Below are 19,704 nucleotides of genomic sequence, written 5' to 3' on the forward strand. Positions count from 1 at the left end.
CCGTGCAACCTTCGCATCAACTGGGAGAAAAAGGCTACGTTGGAAAAACATATTAAAACATCGGGTCACATTGACAGACTCAAGCAATTTTCTGAGCAAGATGACAGGAAACGACAAGCAACATTAACAACCACACTGCATAACCAAAAAAAAGCAAAAATTGAGAAAGAGGAATTTATTGAAGAGACTGAAAATGTTTCTCAAGGCTAATATCCCTCTTAGAAAAATCGATGATCCAGCTGTAAGGGAATACATCAACAAGTACATTCCTGGTTCTGGGGACATACCCCAAGCGTCTACACTGAGAAAAAATTATGTCCCTGTGGTTGGTGAAGCGCTTATAAAATTCTATAATATTGGTAATAAATGCTATAAAAATGCTACAAGTAAATATTTAAATGCTGTAAATGACCAGAATAAATGCTATTTTTCACCCTCTCTAACTATCGTAAATGCCAAAGGTATTGTATATTATACCTTTAACTATAGTGTGTGTACGAGACGTGTTGTAAAATCACCAAAGATTGCGTACCCCATACGTTAAACTAAAGCGCATGTACGAGAATCTCGTATTTCGGCAAAACTAACGTGATCAAGTTAACACAAGACAAATGTGGTAGGAAATGATTACGTAAATTACGTATTTAAAATTACTGGGATGTATTTATTTTCTTTGGCCTTTTTGATTATAACAGTCAGGTACTGAAAATATTAATTTAATCTTGTGTATTAAAAGTACTGGTCCAGTAAATTTTACAGTACGGCACTAAGTTGACTAGCGTAGTCGCGGCAGCCATCATTATTTCTCGTGTTTTCTTTTTTCCGACGCAAATTTCTATAACCACACTTCTTAAGTTAAGTTTACAATATTATTGTTCTTGAGGTGATTTGCGATGAGCAGGCTTACGTCGTTTAAGTTTTCTAAATGGAGAAAAGATAATGACGACCCAGATGACCCAGAACCACCCCAAAAAATGTCTAAAGTTTCTTCTGACGAGCAGCATTCTTTCAACATGGTTGCTACAGGACTGGAAAACCGGGAAATGTCAGGGAAATTAAAATGGTCAGGTAATTCCGGGAAATGTCAGGGAAAATTCTACGAATTCTGGAAATTTTAAAGTTGCTTATAATTCAAACAAAGCTTTGTTTTGATGCACTCGTACTGCTACCGAACGACTCCGCTAAAAGGCTGCTGCTTAAGGCACACGGCAACTGCAACTTTTTTTTTTACTTGGTCTACGATTGTCTGTTTAATAGGCTGTTGCAACCACCCACCATAACTTCTGGCCAATCCAGGCACTCGTTTGTTCACTAGCGAACCCGGCCTTCATTTGTTCGTGTTTTGATCCTTTTTAATTTGCCCATGAGACTTTGTGTTTTGTTCCGTTCCATGCAAGAACTACAGAACGGGCATGGCGTCGTTTATCTTTTGAAGGCTATTTTCACGTGGAATAAGATGAGTACAAATCTTATTACGTGAATTTAAAGGCGTTTCAGGTGAAGTTAGTTTTTGATGCGATCATAAGAAAATAAAGTGCATTTTGATGAAGAAGCAATACCAATTCTCATTTTGAAAACTACCAAGCTGATACGAAAACACGTGGCTTTTGTGTGCGGTTATGTTTTTGCATTTTTCTAACTATTTTTTTAATTACTTTTTTTTCAACCGTTATAATCCGTGAGTTCTGTTGCGTGACACTTACATTGTGTATAAAAAAATTATACATAACTGAACATGTTTTTCCCCAGAAACGTTAGTTAACATTGTAAGAATGTAAGAGTATTGCATGTTGTAATGCTGCTATTGTAATTATCTAAGTAAGCCCGTTATATTGCTAGGTGTGAATTTGTAATAGTTTTTGTATTTGTGTAGTAATTTTTTTTTTTTTAAGAATTCATAATAATTTTTTAACCTAACCTGAAAATATTATGTACTTTTTTTTTAGCTTAGAGATGTCGAAGAAAACTACTTTTAAGGAGAATTGGCTCAAGGAGTCACAGTTTCAGCATATTAAACCCTCTGCTAAAAACATAAATTCTGCGTACTGCACTTTGTGCTACAAAAGTATTCAACTCAGCAATATAGGCCGAAGAGCTCTCACCAGCCATGTCGAAGGAAAAAAACACATTCGCAATTCTGCCGTCAAAATAACACAAAAAAAACTTATTTTAACTCATGTTGAAATATTTATATTACATTTAATGCACGTTAATATTTATGGTATGTACTTCATAAGAAAGTCAGGGAATTATTCTCTTAAATTTCTGGAAAACAGGGAAAAGTCAGGGAATTCTAAGATTCTATTTCTGTAGCAACCATGTTCAAGAAAGCAGCAACTGCAGTCAGCGGGTTTTGTAATGTAGATAGCTAACTTAATTCGCATTCAACTTTGTTTTAATGTCCTATTAAAAAGTTTTACTTTTTAAAAATGTTAGGTTATGTCTGCCACAAAAATATGTTATGTGGCCTTATGCTGAATGTTTGTCATCTTTATAATAATATATTTTTTTTAATGAAGGTTAGTGTACACTGAAAAAGGAAGGTAGTCTTTTTGAAATTCAGATGGAACTTCTTCATGAATTAAAAGTATATATATAAAGAAATTAAATGCAAAATGATTTTCTCTATAAACTGTTTTCTTTCCTTCATTATTTATTGCATAAACTTTACTTATAAAATGTTTTGCAATGTTTTAATAAAGCTAAGCTATATAATGTCTTAATTTTACATATGGCTGGAGAACCTTTCTTTCTCACCATTCAGTTAAAGACCAAAATGCTGGTCGTCTGTTCATTTTAATTCAAAACAATTATTTCTGTATGAGGTTCGGTTCGGCTCGGTTCGAAATTTTTTTGCTATGGTTCGATTCGGTTCGGTTCGAAACCAGAGAATTGAGGTTCGCCCAGCTCTACCAGAAACTGGAGTGGACAGGAGGGGTGAGCGGAATGTGGAGAGGGGAGGGGGTAGGAACACGATACTAACGCCGACGAAGACCGAAGACAGCCGAAGGCTCACTGTGGCGAACACAAGTTCAGCGCAACCTGTCTGCTAAACAATGAATGTATAATTTTTGGTTCTCTACTATTTCAAAGCCACTGTACTTTAGCCATGAAATAAAATAACTTTACTTTGTTTAAATTTTTAAATTGTATTAAAACTAAAAATGATTACACCAAATTATTGGTCATACATGGGATTCTAAGAAGTTAATTTTTGAAAAATGATACCGTATTCATCCATAAATAATGCTGAAACTAAGTGGGGATAGCATTGTAATAAACTTGACTCTTGCCGTTGGGAACAGCTTGGTTGGAAAACTGCATCACTTATGCTGCCTTAGTCCATGGCTTCCTGAACCTCTACACACAGATGATAGGATAGCACATGACTTGGAATGAGATGAAGGAGAGGGGGCAAGGTTCTGTTTGCTTCTCTTTGCTGTGGCTGCTGGCGAGGTTGCCTCCCTCCTCCCCCCTCCCACCTATCACCCTCCCGGGCACACATTGCATTTTTAGCTTTCTGAATACTCTTTATCACATACCGTATTTACCCATGTACCACCCACCCCCATGTATGACCCGCACCCCAAATTTTCAACATACTCTCTGGAAAAAATTTTTTTTCACTGTAATGTCTATTTACATGTGCCTGCATAAATAGGGAAAAAGAGTCTGTCATTGTAACAACAAAGAAAACTCTTTATAACTGCAGCACAGAATTTTACTAACACAAATGCATGAAATATTAAGAAGAAAAAAACAGTAAGGGGTCGTCCATTAATCACGTGATGTTTTTTTAGCAATTTTTTTAACCCCCCCCCCCCCCCCTCACCCCATAAATCACGTGTATTTTTTTTGGTACAAAATATTTTTCAAAAATTCAGAATATTATCTTTAAATATAGGTATTATCTAATTTAATTCTGGAAAATTAAGCACAGTGATAAAAATGTCCAGACACACATTAAGGTTGCAGGTTTATTCTCGCTAGCATAAAAATAATAAAGGAAAGGCTTATATGTGATTTACGCATGTATTCGGCGCCAAAATCACGGTCTTACTGGCGACTGGCAAGCCGAGCCGGGTGGTTCATGTTGGGGCGGGCGGGGATATTGTTGCCTGGCTACGGCGAGTCAAGGTCACGCGTCGCTTTTCGGTTTAGTAGAAATTGCGCGAAAAAATAAATACACGTGATATCTCTCTACACCCCCCCTCCCCCATTGTGATATTTCGTGATTTTTCCCGACACCCCCCCCCCCCCCCCCCCCCTTTTCGAGCCTCACGTGATTAATGGACGATCCCTAATATTCATTGTCAAAATAGTAGATCAATTTTGCTAAACAACAGACGTAAATTTGGTGAAATAAATTTTAAAATGTTTGTATGCAATAACCACAATCGTCAACTGTTCAGTCCGTTGCAACATCCTGCAAATAAAAATAAAGCTCATAGTGCCAATTAATTAAAAATAATGAGTGATGCCATAAAACCATTTTATTCAACGTAAAAAAACCGTAGCAAAAACGTGAGTTGTATTGATACGCATAAAATGGCGCTGGTTGCCAGTTATAGTTAACTCGGTTGTAAACAGAGCGCGCGCGTAGCAAGAAGTTTGCGAGCTATCGCTATCGATCTTCGACTACGTGCGCGCGCTCTATACCGAATGATGCCAACTGGCGCTGTTTACGTTTTATAGGTGGATTACAGCGACTCCCTACACGTTACGGATAAAGTTTAATACTTTTAAAATCGTCTTGAAAACACATCAGAATACGTCGTATTACGATTATTTAAATTAGAAAGCGTTAATCTCAGAATAAACCGCGTAAATTGCGGGAAGCAGTTTATACGCGCGTTGTAAACAACGGCAATTTATTGCATTGCATCATATGAGGTTAAAACGGGACCGAAATAAAATGGTGCAAATATCGGGAAAAAGTAAATAACGGTAACGTAAATAAGGGGTTTCACTGTATTTTCATTGTAATAAATGCGTCCAGCATTCGGTAATGTACTATAAATCCAATTTTTTCAGTCTTCATTGTTGTCCAAAACCTCAAATTTTGTGTATGACCCGCACCCCGACTTTTGAATGTTGTTTTTCAGAAAAAATGTGCGGGTGGTACATGGGTAAATACGGTAATCGTCGCACATTTTATACTAAAATAAAGTTTGAAAAGTAAGGGTGTGACTTATGCGAAAGTAACATTTTTTTTATGTAAAATTATTTGTAAAAACAAAACCTTTGCATGGAAAGTACTTTTATTTAAAAAGTAGAGTATACAAATGTACGCCAAACAATTTAAATTAATAAGTCATGCAACAAAAACATTTTGTTAAACTTTAAATAGAAAAACCAAAACTGTAACGCGAACGTGAGTTGGAACACATACCTATCGTCGTAGTACACATCACGAAAAAGCATGGGCTATCAAATGAAGTTTACTCGGCACTGGATAGAGCACGCGCAAAGCATGCAATCAATAGGGACCCCATAAAATGGTAAATAAAACTGGCTCATTTCGGTGTAAAAAAATGACAAAAGCGGTGCAAAAAATGGGTGTAAAAATAAGCAAGCAGTGCTAAAAATCTGTGTAAAAATTTAGTGAGATACATTAAATTGAAATTGGCAAACGAGGATTGTTTTGCTTCAAATTTTTTTAAATTTTAATATTAAACATAAAATGCACTCAGTTGGCAAACACTAAAAAGTTTGTAGTGTTTCTAGTTTTCTTCGTGGTCTTGTCTCCTTTACAGCAACCCTGTGTTCCCAAAAACTGATTTTTGTAACAAAGCTATAGGAGGCCTACATTCACATTACTCATACTAACTAACGTTTTAAGCGGGCATGATGAACTGTAGAATTATTTCATTGGCCAAATGGTGCTTAACTACTGCGCACACACAAAATAATAATAAAAAAATTTAAATGCAATAAAAATACTGAACCACAGTACCTTGAACATATTTATTTAACCAGGTCCTCATGTTTGGGTCATCTGCTTTTTCCAAAGGTATGTTTGCCACCACCATCATTTCAACAAAGTCAATTATAAATTGTTGTTTGTTTACAACTATGTTTTTAGAAGTTTGCAAAGCAGCTCCTATAGACGTCTGTTTTGCATTACCGGTAATCGACGTTGATGCCGCACATAATTTTTTTTTTTTATGAGTTGCGTTAGAAACGTGTTTTAGGCATGTGTCTCGACGCATCCAGTCCACACGAACGTTGCAAAACTTACACATTATCATCTTATCCATAACATCAAATATATAAAATCCTTCCTGCTTTATCTCTCGTTCTCGATCGAAAACCGTAACTATTTTCGGCATCTTAACACAAAAATAAGCACTACTAACTACATGCTTGGAAATTAATACCGAGTAACCGAGACGTCATAAAAAAAAACACTACTGCAAGCTGCACCGTAAAAACATTTATGCCGTAGTGGCACGCACGCGAAAAAAATGTGTTCGGCCAGAATGAAACTATTATGTAAGCGTAAATATTGTGTTCGCTTCTGTGCGCTAGAATTTTTGATAACTAATACCAACTACACGAAAATTGTGTTCGTAACGCTGCTACTTAGCGGCAACGTAAATATACACGTTTGCTGCCATGTTGAAACTACAATCGATTTCGTTACGCAATATCAATACAATCGATAGTAAGATTATTTACAGTATCCGACCAATGTAAACATTCTTGGTAACGGAAATTACGTGGATTTCGCGCAAAGTTTCGTGTTTTGTGAAAAAAATAGCAGATTTCGTGAAAACTGTGAAATAGTGCCCAATTTCGCGGTATTTCGTGTATTTTGCGGTTCACCATTTTCTGGGGTCCCTAGCAATCAATGAGCTATCTGTATCAATATTCGACTACGTGCGCGTGCTCTATACGGCAATCAACGTAACGAAACATGAATGATGCCAACTAGCACTGGCTACATTTTTATAAGCAGTGCACAGTGGCGACGAAGACGAAAAGATAAAGGTTATAATGTTTGAAAGCGTCTTTAAAAGAAAATTTACACATCAGACAACTTCATATTTCTGTTAATTAAATAATTAAGTGGTAATATCTGAATGAATATTAAATTGCAACTTTAAAATACCTACATTGTTTTATACGGTAAAACTACATACACAAAGCGCTTGGAATCTACCATGTTTTCTCGCATAATCGTCGCACATTTTATTCTAAAATCAAGTTTGAAAAGTAGGGGTGCGACGATTATGCAGAAAAAAAAATTTTTGTTAGGTAAGTTATTCATAAAAAGAAAACCCGTTCATGGAAAGTACGTTTATTTAGAAAAAAGGTGGAGTATACAAGAGCACGCCAAACAATTTATATTAATAATTCATTAAACAAAAACCTTTCTTCAACTTTAAATAGAAAAACCAAACTGTAACGCGAACGCAAGCCACTTGAATCTGCGACGTAAACTAATGCGTAACTATTGCCGTAGTACACATTTACCACGAAAGAATGCGGGTCATCAAATGTAGTTAACTCGGCACTCAACAGAGCGCGCGTTGTATGCAATCGGGGAGATATCGATATTTCACTACGTGCGCGCGCTCTATACGGGAAGCAACATAATCAAACACGAATGATGCCAACTAGCGCTGGCTACATGTTCATAAGCGGTCCACCGCGGCGACGCAGACGATCAGATAAAAGAAATAATGTTTAAAAAGTCTTTAAATGAAAATTTACACGTCAGACAACTTCGTATTTCCGTTAATTAAGTAAGTGGTAATGTCTGAATAAATATTAGATTTCTACTTTAAAATACATAGTTTTATACGGAAAAGATACCTACACAAAGCGCTCGGCATCTAATAGCGGGACCAAAAACATCATTCAATGTTTAAGCAAGAAGTTTTTTTATCCCAATTTGACGGCCAAAAATATAGGTGCGAAGATTACGCAAGTGCGACGATTATGCGATAAAATAGGGTAAAAACATCATGCAACGTTTGTGAGAAATTTTTTTCTCCAAATTAAGATGTCCTAAACTAACGGTGCGACAATTATGTGATAAAACATGGTAACTGCCTTTGAACTACAGTTATTAAAAAAACTAAAAAAAATTTAACTGTGGCTTGTTTTAGGACAGTCTGGTAAATCATTCTACTCATGAAATTATCGCCTAAAAAAGTCTAGTACACATGGAATAAATTGTGATATTTTTAACATTTTCCAAGTGCTTGAATTGTGATTTCCTATCCATAATGTCTCTTCGTAAGCTCTTAATAAAAAAGTTTGGGGTCACACTATATTCATTGTTTTGTTATTTTTAGGTAAAATACAGTGTTATACAATATATTTATGTAATTTTATTAACATATGGTTAACTAACTTTCTGTTTTTGTTGACTTATGGATAAATTATGAAATTGTTTATGTTTCTGCCATTTCCAATGCTCAGGTGTCTGCCGACAACTACATTGAGTGCTTCATCGCGGAGCAGAATCTTGTTGGTGTCGCGATGGGGGCCGCCTGCCGCGACCGAACAGTAGCGTTCGTGTCCACGTTTGCTGCGTTTTTCACACGAGCTTTTGACCAGGTACTTGCGCATCTAGTTTTATTCATATGAGCTTTTGACCAGGTACTTGCGTATCTAGTTTTATTCACATGAGCTTTTTATAAGGTACTTGCGTATATACAGTGAAACCCTGATTATCCGTTTTCCAATGGACCATGAGTAAAAAACGGATAATCCAGGAAATCCTACAATGTGGGAACACACTCTAAAGTTACCAAATGCACAATGTATGTACTATTGCAAAAACTTTCAGTGAATCAGTTAGGTATTTCCATAAACTGACACCAGCAGCACACTGTATATACACTTTTCATGGGGACAAAGTAAAAAAGTGTAAAAAGCGGGAAAGTGTAAATAAAGGGAAAAGTAAGAAATACGTTAAAGTTAATTAAAATACAGTCGCATCCTGCAGCGTTCATAACAAATGCGGGCTACATTACACATACGCATTGCACCACAGTAAAAAAATTTTAAATAAAAGGGCCGCAAATTGGACATTTACCGTCAATAGCGCGCCGTGCGCGGAGAAAGGTCATCGTACTCAATCAGCTGTTATGGCGCAACGTACCCGCCGGCTGGCTCTATCTGTTGTCTGAGCTGCGCATGCGCAGTATAACTCACTCAACGCTCTGCCCAGACTCGTGACGTTCCATCAGCAGTCAGCCAATAGATGCGAGCTTTGCGGAAAAAAATATAAGCTCCACCTCCCGTGTACCAGTTTTGTCCAGTTCCAATACCAGTTTATTGGTATACGCACCAGTTTTCTCGCTGCCGTGACGTGTTCAAGTTTACGTTCACCTTGATTTCTTGATACCAATAATTAATTATTTACGATCCCCAGATATAAATGGTTAGTTTAAAAAATATGTGTCAACTGTACAATACTTCCGAAATTATAAAATACGTTTAAAACAGTTACCAAGACTCCGCTCATTTTATCTAGTGAGGTTTATGTCTCGTACCAGTATTTCGGCTAAGTTGTGACATAAATATAGTAACAGAACGTTTATACATTCGTGAGTTTACGTTTTTCCCGAGTACATTTTAGATTGCCTCCTGCTATAATTACTCGGACTTTTACACGCCTAGGCTTAAATTATTACAGTAAAACACAGTTTTAACGAACTTCATTAGAGCGAACAATTCATTACTACGAACTATGCCTTTGGTCCCGTCAGACGTCCATATAACATAACGTAAAAAAATTTCACTAGTACGAATTTTCTCGTTCAAATTTTTTAAATATTCTATAAATATTCATTTGAACGAACACTTTTCTGCCCGGCACGGTAAACGACAAAAGGATAAAATCGTCGCCATTCACCCACACACTGCCATCTTATTTATTTTGATACGCGCCATAGATGACTGCAATGGACTAGTGTTGAAATTAATGCACAAAACTAGTGCAGCGACTAAAGCGCTGCATTGTGGTGTTCGCTGACATTACTCTTTGTTCTATGCTCGCACGACGTGTTTAACCGATGCGAAGTGCTACATCATAAAGTATTGCTACACACACATCTCTGGTCGTTTTCTTGTTTATTGTTTGAGAAACGTGCGGTAGCCCACAACTCACATAGTTTCGGTTCCCTAGCACGTTCGTGCAACTTCGGATTTCTCTCAAAAATTGAAATTATAAAAATCGAAGGGTTGTGTTAGGTTAGTCACAACATGCTTGATCTTCTGATTTAGTGGCTGAAGTGGCGTTAATACCAAAACGCAAAACTTCGGAAATCTTCGCAAATTCTTGCAGGGAACCGAAACTATGTGAGTTGTAGGCTTCCCAGAAACGTGGCTATACTACATGTATAACTTATTTTTACATGTGTAGGGTGCATTTGTTTTTATAGTTTAAAAAACCGTACTACTGAACATGTCTTCTAGGAAACGACTTGAAATGTTAAAAGCAGTAGATAAAGAAAATAAAAAGACTGATGTGGCTAAAAAGTTAGGTATCTCCAAATTAACATTATCCACAATTCTTACCCAGCGATCCAGTTTGGAAGACAATAAAATGTAAAAAAAAAAAATTCCTAACTTTTAAATTTTATATTTTTGATTTATTACAGCATTTTTGCAAACAGCTTGTCTTGATTCCAAAGGCAGGCTTACTGCTTTGGCAAACAACTTACCTACGTATTTCTGTATTGTACATATACATACTAGTATGTATGTATGTATGTAGTATGTATCTTGATCCCAAAGTATAGCTGTTAAAGTAATTGATGCTTGTACCACTCATATTGGTATTAGATTTTCTACTTTGTTTTTTAACAAGATCGAGTTATGTTCAAAACCCCAAAACAGGCAATCATTGTGATTTCGGTATAAAGAACTTCATTATAACAAACTGCCATAATTTTGGTCCCTTCGTGTTCTTTATAATGAAGCTCTACTGTATATGTTTAGAAATAAAAGCAACTGTTCATGTTATAAAATATGTTTATTTTGCGATTTAAAATGTTCACTGCCGACTATAAAAGTTATGTACGTTTTTCACAATGTTTTTAGGCCTACTATCGTTGTTACGTGATGTAAATAGCGGGATGGATTAGATTTTTGAGACGTAATTCGCGTGAAAGTATTGTATTGGATTAAATGGGAACCAAACGGGACCTGAAGAATATAGTGCAAATAACGGGAAAACGTAAATAACGGTAACGTAAATAAGGGGTTTCACTACTTCCTTAATTTTTTTAAATGAACAAAATGTGCCATCCACTGGGATGTTTGATGCCCGAACTTGCTGGAACCAAGAAAACAAAACTTTCTCAAGCTCACTGTATTTCGACTGTCTTGCCATTTTCCGTTTTTTTGAAGACTGGCCGAACTGACTTGCTTGTTTCCGAATCTCATTTCTTCTACCGAAGATAGAATTAAGAGTCGATGGAGGAATACCATAGCGCTTTGCCAAATCAACCCTTTTTCGCATGGATTTTTTTCAACGGCATTTATAATTTCTAAACGCTCTTTAATGGTTTTAACCTCTTTTGTAGGCCTATACATATCAATGAACCTTTACAAATTTCACACGTGCATTAGAGTTAAATGCGTAAAGCTAATTTACCGTAAACAAAGAAAATCTCTCGCACATACGGCCGGCCACGGAAAAGCTAGGATGAACAATTTCGTCTATGTTTCTCGCAGGATTTCACTGCCGCTGAATAGAAACGTGTTTACGTTGGGCTAGTATGTACAGTATATCGACCACGGTTATATTGTTGTGTCGATTATCGCACAAAGCAAGAACTATCGTGCGAGCGTTAGCTTTCGTCTGTTGTTTTATCGAAGTTGGTGAACCTGTTAGCAACAGCGTTATGCTCACTTTATTCGTTTTCTTTTAGCAATGGCCGCCATATGTAAAATTTGGTATTGCGTGTCGTGTAGACACGCATAAACTCGGATATTTCTCGGGAATTTGAATGTAAATTGGTAAAAAGCCTGTAAAGTTCAACCCGTTAAACCGGGTTAAAAAATATTTGTAAACGATGAAAACTGGATTTTTTTAACATTGTTCTTGCGGGATTTTTTCGGGACCACGGACATTGAACAATAAAACCGGGAAATTCTACAATGCGGGAACGAATAAACGAGGTTTCACTGTAGAGTTATTCACACGAGCTTTTGACCAGGTACTTGCGTATATAGTTTTATTCACACGAGCTTTTGACCAGGTACTTGCCTATCTAGTTTTATTCACATGACCTTTTGACCAGGTACTTGCTTATCTAGTTGTTTTTCACATAAGCTTTTGCCCAGGTTACTTGTTTATCTAGTTGTTTTTTGCTTAATATTAAAATTTATTAGCTTTTCTTACTAATTTTTTTTTTGATAATGTGTATTACAGTTGCTGTCTTGAAATGGTTGTTTTTGTAAATGTCTATAGCAAAATATTTTTCTTTTGTAAATATATATAAGACAGTATTTTAAACCATTCATACCTTCAGGTTTAAAAATCACTTACTGAGTTGTATGAAAGTAAAATATACAAGTGTCTTACAACAAAAAATTTAACTTTCTGTTACTGAAGATTTATTTGATTTTACAGAAAGAGCTACCACTCTTACATTACCTAATTTATAATTAGTTGTCTAAGTGAAATGTTTTTGTTTGAGAAATTAATGGTTGGTGGCTGTAACATTTTTATGATTCTTAAACTTTAAACTCTAAGTTAATAATGTTTGGTTTTAGCTTGTAAGCAACTCCTGCCTGTGTCTTCAGCACAATCGCTATCTGTACATACAGATGTAAAATAAACTTAATTATCAAATGCAATAAACTTAATTATCAAATGAAATAAAAATAGGTTTTTTGTAAGGATGTTATTTGCATCTTTACCGTGCTTTCTGCTGCAGATCAGAATGGGTGCAATATCGCAGACAAACGTAAACTTTGTGGGCTCCCACTGTGGCATCAGCATAGGTGAAGATGGCCCCAGTCAGATGGGGCTAGAAGACATCGCCCTGTTTCGTACAGTTCCAGGTGACCACACTTGATTCTCTGCTTCAGGATTGTTCGTATGCAGGCATGTAGAGGAGGCAGAAACGTCAGTGAACGTATGTCCAGAAATGCTTCTGTTTATGACTAGAGCAGTTTCTGTGGTTATTCAGGTACTCGAGTTTTTTTAATTTTTACGTTTGATTAGCTCAAGTGTTGTTTCTGCACGAATAGGATATAATTTCGATCGAAAATACATCAGCATAATATATAGACACGGCAGATAATTTCCCGTGGCAGCAGGACACTGCAACGGCAATGGCAATTCATTTCCCGCTGCAGCTGTGGGAAAAATTGTGTTGGAGGGGGTGGGGGGTAGCCACAAATGGACGTAATTTGGCCTCGCTGGTTCGTACGTACAACTCGGTCGTAAGGACAAATTTTGGAGAACCGTGAGTGTACGTAGAATCAAAGTTTCACTGTATTTTACATTCATTCTGTATGCATGTGAAAATTAGTAGTTCATGGATTGATATATGTTTGACATAACTATAAATGGAAATTTAAACAACTTAATGAAAAATAGATTTATATTTAGGATGCTATTATATAGAACATAGGATAACCACATTGAAGCACATGGTAACACAAAAAGAGGACATGTACAACTATATGACTGCAATAAAGTGAACATATAATACAAAATAATATGTGTTCAATTTTTTATTTAACTAAAATTTTTCTAGGGCTATAAAAAGTTAAGAGGAAAATTAGTAAAATTAAGATTCAAACAAAGATTCTACGAATTATTTATGTAACCTAACCAATCTTTCTTTTAATACCAAAATAATATGATTATGCATGAATGCCAATTAGTAAGACATCTGAGTCTTTTAGGTTTTCCTAAGGAGTATGTATTAAATTATATTAGATAAAGTGCAGTACTTTCTTTGAAAATACAGTAAACTCTTGATTAGTTAGGTCCAGATCATCCTGTTTTTGGGTTATCCGTGCTTAAATTTAGTTATGTTATTAGTTGTATTCTGAAGTTGCTAGGGATGTGCGAAAGTGACTTTATCCACACGAAATGAAAGTGAAAGAAAATTTATCAAGTTTCGCGAAAGTGAAACGAAAATGAATTTTTCTATGAGATAAATATATTCTTAACGAAAGTTAAGCGAAATTTTTTAATTAACAAAGAAAAAAAGTGCCCCAAAATTTGCTCTTCAGTAATAAATTCTATTACATAAATCATTTTGGTACCTTTTGATGTATATATAAATATTACTATTTAATAAAATCAACATCCGCCCTAGACCACACAACACAGCCCCATGTCACTCGTAAATTTCAAGAATCAATCCAGATCTTTCAGCGCACAGACTATTTCCTTTACAGTCGTAATGTCGCAGTCTATGATAATATATTTATCACGTGCATGGTACTGATGAAAAAATACGTGAATACTGCGGAACGGCCGCCATCTTGCACCACTGTCACACATGGCTAGCTCAGGAAGCTGTAGACCAGGCAAGGGACATGGTCAAAACAAAACATAACAAATGGTTGCTGCCAAGTGGTCATTACATGCAGTGACTTGTTGACCTTTTTGTCTAATTGGCTGTATATTATGAGGATTTTATATGCCAGTCAGAGTATGTAAAATTTAAATAAAGCAGACGACAATGTTTTTGTTTGGCTGTGCGCGAATAAAAGTAGGTACGTTCTTTGTTTATGTGTATACGGTAAATACTAAATAGTGTACTAACAGTTCTGGAGTGTATGTTTTACAAATATAGTACCTACACTACTGTTTGAAAGCAAATGAATCAGGTAAATTTTCAAATATTGCATGATTTTGTTTTGATACCTAGGCCTACTGTAATCACAGTTGAATTTTGTTTACTTTATCTGCCATGTTTGTTCAAATTATGATTTTACTGTATTTTCATTAACGTGAGTTTTTTTCATCACCACGTAAATTAATCTTAATGGAAATCTTTTTTCTAATTAATGTCTTTATATGATTTGCATATGTTATTACATTATTAGTAATAACAAGCAAATCATATAAAGACATTACAGTAGAATCTCAGTGCTAAGTACTTACAGGTACCTCAAGTTTTTGTACTTAGCACTGAAACATGCATACATATCTTTACAAAGAGAAAAAAATATATAAAAAAATAGCTACAGGAGAGCCGCAATGCCATATGTATTCGCAACTGCGACTTGCTTTTTTCCCCGTGTCTAGTTCTCTGAGTATATCCACTTTTTCCTTAAGCGTGAATTGCTTTCGTTTCTTTTTATCTCCAGGATCATTCATATTGTAGCACAAATAGGTACAATGCGGTGTTTAAATAACGTAACCTGAAAATAAACTCAACAATAACAATAAACAATCCCGGCACAGACATCAAACAGTATTTTTAGCGTAGCGTAACACTTTTGTCTAAATAATTAATACTTCTCTCAAACCTCCGTCTTTCGATGTATCGAATGGTGTTGTGTTGCTCACGTCGCATACTACGTACGGTATAATCTATGGTTGTGCGCGCAACTGTTTGTTAACTTTGTTTTGAGAATTTAGAGGTTAGAAAATACGTTGCGTTGGTATTTGTGTATCTTTGTTCTACTACATTAATCATTTAGCTGGAAATTTATTTACCAGTTTTAAGTAAATTTTGGTGTAGTAATGCCACGCTACTAGTAGAATTTATACGTTATAGTGAAAATGATACTTTAAACTGAAACCGTTTTGCATGGCGAAGATACGATTTTTGGCGGGGACTTAAAAAAAATTCGTTAAGTGAAATATACTTTATAATAAGGAACGTTATTGTACCGGTATTATACTGTACATTTTTATTAAATTACGATTTCTTTTTCAACTAGAACAAACGAACTTCGGTAAGCTATTGAACTTTCGTTTGGCTCGAAATATTTCTCTAAAAACGAACTTCGACAGATGAAATTCTTACCGAAATCGAAAATGAAAGTAGCAAAATTTTGATTTTGGTATCGGTATACCGAACATTCGCACAACCCTAGAAGTTGCTCTTTGTGTTGCCCGCCAGTTCTCACGTTGGTCACACTTTGACCCCAGGGGGATGCCCTGACACTTTCACGTTTTCAGTCTCGGCTTGTTTGTTTCATGTGCCGCTATGGCATTAGAATGTAAGTATAAAAATTGTATGCTGACAACATACTACATAGTGTAATACCAAAAATATTTTCTTATGTACATTTGACGTAGAAATGATGTCATATTACACATTTAAAAACAAAGTTTTAAGTTTTCACTTCTTTCGACAGTCCCCATGAATCCATGATTGCCTTCTTTTTTTTTAAACCCAAAGTTATAAATTCACATAAAAATCACACTATTTTTTTTAAACTAAAAATCTGCATAAAATATACGAACCATATGCGGTTAAATTAGGGATTGCCAAAATAAAATCGGAAAACAGAAAAGTTATTTCCCAAAACTTTTTTTTTTTTTGAAAACCGGGATTCCACCCATCTTTATTAATAATAATATTGAAAAAGCCAAATTGGTAGCATTATTTTGTTCTCTCACTTCTACTTCAAAAATAAGATATTCCTGTTTCTTAGAAAAGCAGCCCAGACAATTGAAAAAGTCATAGAGAGAAGACATTTTGAGGTAAAAGAGTACATCATGTAACTTTCTACTAGCAGTACAGCTGGCTCTTGACTTGGCTTTGAAATCAGTTTTTTGCTTTGTCTGCATGGGGTTTCATTGTTGCTATTAGATTTTGTTAGTCATTGTGATGCTGATGATACATAGGTATATTAGTGTGAAATTCATCCATGTAGGTCTAGTACTCTAGTGGAAGTTAGTATAAGAACTATTTAGAAATAAGATAGTGGTGAAATAAAAAATAATTCTTTTTTGTTTTTGCATTTTTGTGTAACTTAAATCACCAGCTGTAAATTAAAAAAAAAATTGTAAATAGAAAGGTTTTGTTCCCAGCCATTCCGTCGTAAGGAATAGCCGGTCAGGTTGCTGTTTGCAGGGGCAACCGTGTTCTACCCGAGCGACGCTGTGAGCTGCGAGCGGGCTGTGGAGCTGGCAGCCAACACCAAGGGAATCTGCTACATCCGCACCTCCCGACCGAACACCTCCATACTCTACAAGAACTCCGAAGTGTTTGAGGTAACACCACCTTAATACACTATCTTCATAAATGAGCTTAATGCATGAAAATATGACTGGCGTGGGCAGCTGTTCTGGTGGGAGCTTTTATCAGAGCCTGTACAAAATCTTCTCAAATGTATCATATGGACTTGAAAACTGATCCTCCTGGTAATGAGTGGTACCAGTCAGCTTAGGAAAGAAAAATCCCATTATTTGGAGTGACTTTGGAAAATCAGGAACACCAAAATTAGGCTGGCTGAACCGAGATTTGTACCACTTTGCCTCCTTGCTCCATGGTTTCGTATGATTGTACGGGTTCTTCCAGTAATAGTAGCTTCGTAGGACGGTACAGGTTCTTCCAGCAAGAGCTGCTTCGTAGGACGGTACAGGTTCTTCCAGCGAGAGCTGCTTCGTAGGACGGCACAGGTTCTTCCAGCGAGAGCTGCTTCGTAGGACGGCACAGGTTCTTCCAGCGATAGCTGCTTCGTAGGACGGCACAGGTTCTTCCAGCGAGAGCTGCTTCGTAGGACGGCACAGGTTCTTCCAGCGAGAGCTGCTTCGTAGGACGGTACAGGTTCTTCCAGCGAGAGCTGCTTCGTAGGACGGCACAGGTTCTTCCAGCGAGAGCTGCTTCGTAGGACGGCACAGGTTCTTCCAGCGAGAGCTGCTTCGTAGGACGGTACAGGTTCTTCGAGTGAGAGCTGCTTCGTAGGACGGTACAGGTTCTTCCAGCGAGAGCTGCTTCGTAGGACGGCACAGGTTCTTCCAGCGAGAGCTGCTTCTTAGGACGGCACAGGTTCTTCCAGCGAGAGCTGCTTCGTAGGACGGCACAGGTTCTTCCAGCGAGAGCTGCTTCGTAGGACGGTACAGGTTCTTCCAGCGAGAGCTGCTTCGTAGGACGGTACAGGTTCTTCCAGCGAGAGCTGCTTCGTAGGACGGCACAGGTTCTTCCAGCGAGAGCTGCTTCGTAGGACGGTACAGGTTCTTCCAGCGAGAGCTGCTTCGTAGGACGGTACAGGTTCTTCCAGCGAGAGCTGCTTCGTAGGACGTTACAGGTTCTTCGAGTGAGAGCTGCTTTGTAGGACGGTACAGGGTACAGGTTCTTCCAGCGAGAGCTGCTTCGTAGGACGGCACAGGTTCTTCCAGCGAGAGCTGCTTCGTAGGACGGCACAGGTTCTTCCAGCGAGAGCTGCTTCGTAGGACGGTACAGGTTCTTCCAGCGAGAGCTGCTTCGTAGGACGGTACAGGTTCTTCCAGCGAGAGCTGCTTCGTAGGACGGTACAGGTTCTTCCAGCGAGAGCTGCTTCGTAGGACGGTACAGGTTCTTCCAGCGAGAGCTGCTTCGTAGGACGGCACAGGTTCTTCCAGCGAGAGCTGCTTCGTAGGACGGCACAGGTTCTTCCAGCGAGAGCTGCTTCGTAGGACGGCACAGGTTCTTCCAGCGAGAGCTGCTTCGTAGGACGGCACAGTTTCTTCCAGCGAGAGCTGCTTCGTAGGACGGCACAGGTTCTTCCAGCGAGAGCTGCTTCGTAGGACGGTACAGGTTCTTCCAGCGAGAGCTGCTTCGTAGGACGGTACAGGTTCTTCCAGCGAGAGCTGCTTCGTAGGACGGCACAGGTTCTTCCAGCGAGAGCTGCTTCGTAGGACGGTACAGGTTCTTCCAGCGAGAGCTGCTTCGTAGGACGTTACAGGTTCTTCGAGCGAGAGCTGCTTCGTAGGACGTTACAGGTTCTTCGAGCGAGAGCTGCTTCGTAGGACGGTACAGGTTCTTCCAGCGAGAGCTGCTTCGTAGGACGGCACAGGTTCTTCCAGCGAGAGCTGCTTCGTAGGACGGCACAGGTTCTTCCAGCGAGAGCTGCTTCGTAGGACGGCACAGGTTCTTCCAGCGAGAGCTGCTTCTTAGGACGGCACAGGTTCTTCCAGCGAGAGCTGCTTCGTAGGACGGCACAGGTTCTTCCAGCGAGAGCTGCTTCGTAGGACGGCACAGGTTCTTCCAGCGAGAGCTGCTTGGTAGGACGGCACAGGTTCTTCCAGCGAGAGCTGCTTCGTAGGACGGCACAGGTTCTTCCAGCGAGAGCTGCTTCGTAGGACGGCACAGGTTCTTCCAGCGAGAGCTGCTTCGTAGGACGGCACAGGTTCTTCCAGCGAGAGCTGCTTCGTAGTACGGTACAGGTTCTTCCAGCGAGAGCTGCTTCGTAGGACGTTACAGGTTCTTCGAGCGAGAGCTGCTTCGTAGGACGGTACAGGTTCTTCCAGCGAGAGCTGCTTCGTAGGACGGCACAGGTTCTTCCAGCGAGAGCTGCTTCGTAGGACGGCACAGGTTCTTCCAGCGAGAGCTGCTTCGTAGGACGGCACAGGTTCTTCCAGCGAGAGCTGCTTCGTAGGACGGCACAGGTTCTTCCAGCGAGAGCTGCTTCGTAGGACGGCACAGGTTCTTCCAGCGAGAGCTGCTTCGTAGGACGGCACAGGTTCTTCCAGCGAGAGCTGCTTCGTAGGACGGCACAGGTTCTTCCAGCGAGAGCTGCTTCGTAGGACGGCACAGGTTCTTCCAGCGA

General features: G+C 38.3%; 1 protein-coding gene across 3 annotated transcripts in view; it reads left to right on the forward strand.

The window, feature by feature from the left end:
* The window catches only part of LOC134528529 (transketolase-like protein 2), a 45,595-nt gene that overhangs the window by 15,709 nt on the left and 10,182 nt on the right, over positions 1-19,704 (forward strand). For all 3 annotated transcript variants that reach the window (XM_063362231.1, XM_063362233.1, XM_063362232.1), the window contains 3 exons: positions 8,434-8,571; positions 12,909-13,035; positions 17,028-17,167. In XM_063362231.1, coding sequence (XP_063218301.1) covers positions 8,434-8,571; positions 12,909-13,035; positions 17,028-17,167 — 405 coding nt within the window. The remainder of the gene's footprint in view (positions 1-8,433; positions 8,572-12,908; positions 13,036-17,027; positions 17,168-19,704) is intronic.

The sequence above is a fragment of the Bacillus rossius genome, chromosome 1 (genome assembly GCF_032445375.1).
Source record: "Bacillus rossius redtenbacheri isolate Brsri chromosome 1, Brsri_v3, whole genome shotgun sequence".
In the NCBI taxonomy this organism is placed as follows: Eukaryota; Metazoa; Arthropoda; class Insecta; order Phasmatodea; family Bacillidae; genus Bacillus; species Bacillus rossius.